The sequence below is a fragment of the Malus domestica genome, chromosome 15, assembly GCF_042453785.1.
Source record: "Malus domestica chromosome 15, GDT2T_hap1".
NCBI classification, from domain to species: domain Eukaryota; kingdom Viridiplantae; phylum Streptophyta; class Magnoliopsida; order Rosales; family Rosaceae; genus Malus; species Malus domestica.
The window spans coordinates 20972513-20977748 of record NC_091675.1 but is presented as its reverse complement, the minus strand read 5'-3'; the positions used below and the strand labels follow the sequence as shown (position 1 = coordinate 20977748).

The following is a 5236-nucleotide window of genomic DNA, read 5'->3' as shown; positions in this document are numbered from 1 at the left end:
TCTTCATCAATTTTAAGTTTTCTTTTTACATCAGCATTATTTGAGTGGAAACCTTCGAATAAGGAAATGGGCCTTGCTTACTTTGCCCTATGCTAGAGTCGACTTTTCAAAGTCATACGAAAGATTCCCCAAATTCTAATTATTGAAAAAATGCGATCCATTATATGACCTAATCCGATATAGAAAAAGGCTCCCTTAATCCGCCTAAATCTTTATCAATAGTGATGGCAAAATAGTAATGGCAAGATCAACTACTGTAGGGGTTGTGGCACCCATTTGGCTTTGTTGGCATGACTTTAGGACTTGGTCTGAAATAGTGGCCTGCTGACCAAAATGATGGAAAGCATTTTTGGCAAAGCATGTAAATAGTTTTCCATTTTTCTTGACAAAACACCGAATGGTGGGTCCCATAAAAAACTGGTAACCTCCTACACTTTTTTAGAAACCTACAGATATAATTCAACAAAAAGTCGTAGCATCAAATGCTATGTAGTTCCAAAGTTGGATCCGTATAATTTGTAGTAAAATGATTGGGAAGTGGTGACTTGGTAATTTTGGATGTCAAACAGTGAAAGATGAGAAGTTTGAAACAGAGCAGAAGAAGTAACGTATCAAATGTTTCAATTGGTCAGATAGTGCGTCAATCTTCTTACGTTTAAGTTTGAATATCCTCGTAGAAACTGACATATAAGAATCTTGTTCTTTTTTTTTACAGAAAAGTATTTTAGTATATGCCTGGTTATATGGTTGTTTGTGCTTTCATTGTGCCCTTGTGATTGTATTGGAAATGCGAATTCCGCTTACATTACAATATTTTTTGCTTCTTAACTAGTTGAGTTTTTATCGCAAGTAGTTTTTTATGTTTACGAAACTTTTCACTTATCCATCATTATCATTGTCAATGTCAATCTTGTGCTCTGCACATCAATGTTATCCATGCCGTTTAAATTTGTGAAAAGTTTTACTAATCAGATAACGTAGTAGCACACAAGTAGGGCCTTACAAAAAAAGAAATCCAGTTGGTAGCTTTGGTTTTGCATGCCAAGTGTAATTCCCGAAATCAAGAGTTCATCACATGAGGTTATGAACAGATCTTGTACATGTCTTAAGAAAAACAAAAAATTATAAAAAATGCAGAAACTATCATTCAAGCAGAAACACACTTATACGAAAATTTCACTCATCTGCAGGATGTTGACGGAGGAAGGAAAGTATTTGGCTGGAGACTTCTTGAGGGTTCTCTTGTTGAATGAAATGGTGGCCGCCTACAATAACCACCTCAAGGTCCGGAACAAGGCTCCTGAACTCATCACCTTGCACAAATTCACTTGTTCCGCCTGATTTAAACCCGAAATCCTTGTCCCCGACCATGAACTTCACGGGTACCATGATTTTCGATCCTTGCCAGGGCGCAAGAAGCTCCCAAGTTCTGTGTATCATGACCACAAGTATTAGCCAACATAACAGAAGGACTAAAACATAATGCAGGCAGTTGAGCTGGCTCCATTTTACTAAAGAAAAAGACTTTCTTTGCAAATTTGGGCGTAGGCAAGTTGGCTAGAGCAGTGTGTTCTCCCTCTGCAACCAATTTTGAATCTTTCTTTCCGTGGTTTAGATAAGTCGAATAAAAAAAAATTCTATAGTTCTCTAGGCTCAACTTGATTATGTTCCAATTGCCTATTGGAATAAAATATGTCTCCAACCATATGACGGGTGTACCCAATGCATATTTTGAAGAACAATTTTAATTTGGGAATAAAGGGGGAATTTTTGTACACTTACAGGTCCATTGCGCGATAGTAGTTCAAAGGACCGGTGAATCCAGACTCCTCAAATTTTTCGGCGAAGACCCGGATATCCTCTTCAGTTAGCCATGGCGGCAATGACGATTGTGTCTCCAGGTAATCGATAAACTCCATGTCTGTAGGAGCTATCATTTTATTGGTTACCAGCAGGAACTTCTTCATCACTGTCATATAGTCATACCTCGCAAACGCTCTCTCTGCTCTTCCTGGTTCCTTCTCAGCCAAGAAACAAAAATTAAGTGACATATGCATACATGTATTTGTTAGTTAGTGAAATTGGACCACATCTTCAGGTAAGAACTCAATCAATGACAGTCTAACAACATAAACATCTCGCGAGGCTACGAAGTTTGACACGAATATCTGGAGAGAAAGGAAGTACCTGGAATTGAATGACATGACTTCCATCACCAAAAATTTGTCTAATGGATTCGGTAGTTTTGGTTGTTGGAGATCTTGGAAAGTATGGAACTGAGAGATTAACCAGCCCTATCACTCTATCAGGCCTAAACAAGCTCAAATTCCAACCAACAACTGCTCCCCAGTCATGTCCCACCACATATGCCTTCTCAAATCACAGCATAAGATAAGATTAAAAAATCCTTAAACCCCTCACATACATAATTTAATTGGGGTCCGAGAAGAAAAATGGTTTCTGCACAACTATTTTCTCCTTTTACCCTCTATGTTTAATTTTTTTTTTCCTTAATTTTTCATTTGATTCATTCAAGTCAAATATCAGAAATATATACGGGAGAAAAGGGTTGTGCAGGAATCACTTCCAGTAGGAAAAAAGCTTCTCACCTTTTGTTGACCAAAATGATCAAGTAGGCCAATGAGGTCTCCAACTATGTGGAAGATGGTGTAGGAGTTGGGGTTGAGAGGAGCGTCAGAGTCACCGTAGCCTCTCAAATCCGGCGCCACCACATGGTAGCCGCTTTCTGCCAAGTATTCGATCTGGTGGCGCCAGGAATACCAGAGCTCAGGGAAGCCATGAAGCAAGAGAACCAGAGGACCTGTCCCTTTTTCTGCTACATGAAGCCATATTCCGTTGGTTTTGATCCTCTTGTGATTCACGTTTATCATGAAATCCATGCTTTAGAGAGAGAGAGAGAGAGAGAGATTGTTCAATCAACGGTTTATTCAACAAATGGTTGATTGATTTGTACATAATTTAAATTTTTATTCGACAAAAGGTTGGCGCAGTTGGTAGATTTGAGGGCAATAATGTAATAGTCAAAGATGAGAAATTTGAGCTGGTTGGTTTAGCACTACAAAAACTTTAGTCAACAATTATTTTATGTTGTAAATAGTGGGTATGTATGCCCACATGCACATAGTAAACATTTCACAGGTTTAATAGTGTTTTGTTTGCTCTATAAATAGAGCATTACAAGTGTTCAAAAGGGGTGATAAAAAAAGGAAGAATTGGAGATGAATGTGAGGGACTCACGGGAGAGAGAGGAAGGAAAGGAAAGAGAGAAAAGAGAGGAAGAGAAGATAAGATAATAGAGAGAGTTGTCTTTATACTCTTATTATTTCAGATTATTATGAAAGTACCACTGCTGCCCTAAGACGTACTCCAGTCACATTGACTGTAGAGGAACCTCGTAAATTTTGTGTCTTGTTTATTTATTCCACTGCACACGCCGTCGATTTTACAACACGTTATCAGCACGAGAAGTTCTCATGTCAGTGGAAAGCACAACGCCACAAATCTTGTTTACCTCTGTCGCCTGGAATCTCACAGATAAGAAAATCTTTTCATTTCATCTTAAAATCTTTGTACTACTGATTTTCATGAAGTAATATGACTGTATATCATCCTTTGCAGAAGCAAAATAGTACAGACTCAAAATTCGTAGAGAATTTGACAGCCATGTAAACAGCCTCGGAACTCCAACTTGCAGACCTCGGATTGAAATACTTTCTTCTTAAAAGTTGTTCGTCCACTCAATATCTACAACATATCAAAATTTCAGAAAACTTTAACGGTGCGATCGTCGCAGATATCTGAAATACCAAACCAGTTTCCAATTTCCGCAGAAAACTGGACAGCCGCCTTATGAGTACCAAAACTCCATTTCGGTAGCTCAGATCGAAATTGTTTCTTCACGAAAGTTGTTCGGTATCCTCTTATCCATATCATACTAAAATTTGAGCTAAATATAACGGTTTGATCTTTTCATAAGTTGCAGACACTCTTGACTCCAAAACTTATGAGAACTGTTTCGACTTTTTCGAAACTCACCGGAGGAGGAACACCAATTGGAACTTATTGTTACTATTATTTACTGAGTAACCAAAATGACTTCAGAACTGTGAAATAAAAATAAAAATAAAAGGAATCAAACAAAAGAAGTGGCAGACCAAGAAAAAGAAAAAACAAAAGATGAGGACTTAATCATTGTATTTTCTGTTTTGGCATATTTATGTGCATGGTGTTGGTTTAAAGCTCATGTCACAAGTTCTATTTATTTAAAGCAATTTATTTACAGTGGGCATAATTATTACCCTTTGCTTTAAAGCTTTGATATTTATGTGCATGATGTTGATTTAAATCCCATGTCACAAGTTCTATTTATTTAAGCAATTTATTTACAGTGGGTAGAATTATTACCCTTTGCTTTAACGCTTTGATATTTATGTGAATGGTGCTGAATCAAAGCCCTTGTCACAAGCTTTATTTACTTTAAAGAAATTTATTTACCATGGACGGTTTTACCGCCTATTGCTTTAAGCTTTGATGGTGCTGAATTAAAGCCCTTGTCACAAGCTTTATTTACTTAAATGCAATTTATTCATTATGGCTGGAATTACCGCCTATTGCTTTAATTTATTTATTGTCCTTATCTTTTGTTACAATGAGTATATATAGGACCTAAAGTTCATTGATCAGATCAGAACCTGCAGTTTCTTGATCCTCATCATATAAAATGATTGGACCTGAAGTTCCATCACGCAAAAGGATCAGGTATGAAGTCCCTTGATCCTAAAGATCAGGACATGAAGTTCCTAGATGAGTACCGTAAGTTTAAAGTGCCGCAGTGCCTCAACTTAATTGTAATAAAGGAAATAAAAGTCTCAGTCCACAGACTATTTAATAAGGACCAGAAGTTCCTTATGTCCATACTCAAAATGGTTTAGCAGAAGCATTTATTAAGCAGATGAAATTGATTACCCGCGTTCTGCTCATGAAAATGAAATTGCAAGTTTTCTACATGTGGACATGCCATTTTACATAATTCACTATTAAATTTGGTTAAGACCAGTTACCAACCATCGATAGTTATCAGTACAACTTGTGTTTGGGAACTAGCCAAACATTATACATCTACGAGTTTTTGGTTGTGTTGTCTATGTGCCTGAAAGACTGCCACAATGTACTGAAATGAGGCATCATCGTAGATTAGGCATTGATATTGAACACC

General features: G+C 37.2%; 1 protein-coding gene across 1 annotated transcript; it reads right to left on the bottom strand.

Annotated features, from left to right (window-relative positions):
* Window positions 1–1023: 1023 nt before the first annotated feature.
* On the bottom strand, window positions 1024–2972 carry LOC103415946 (epoxide hydrolase 2-like). The gene is made up of 4 exons (XM_008354226.4): window positions 2610–2972; window positions 2188–2370; window positions 1783–2018; window positions 1024–1429 (listed from the first exon to the last, which is right to left on the bottom strand). Exons 1-4 carry the CDS (start codon window positions 2898–2900, stop codon window positions 1177–1179), a joined length of 963 nt encoding a protein of 320 aa, XP_008352448.1. The 5' UTR covers window positions 2901–2972; the 3' UTR covers window positions 1024–1176.
* Between the last annotated feature and the right edge of the window lie 2264 nt (window positions 2973–5236).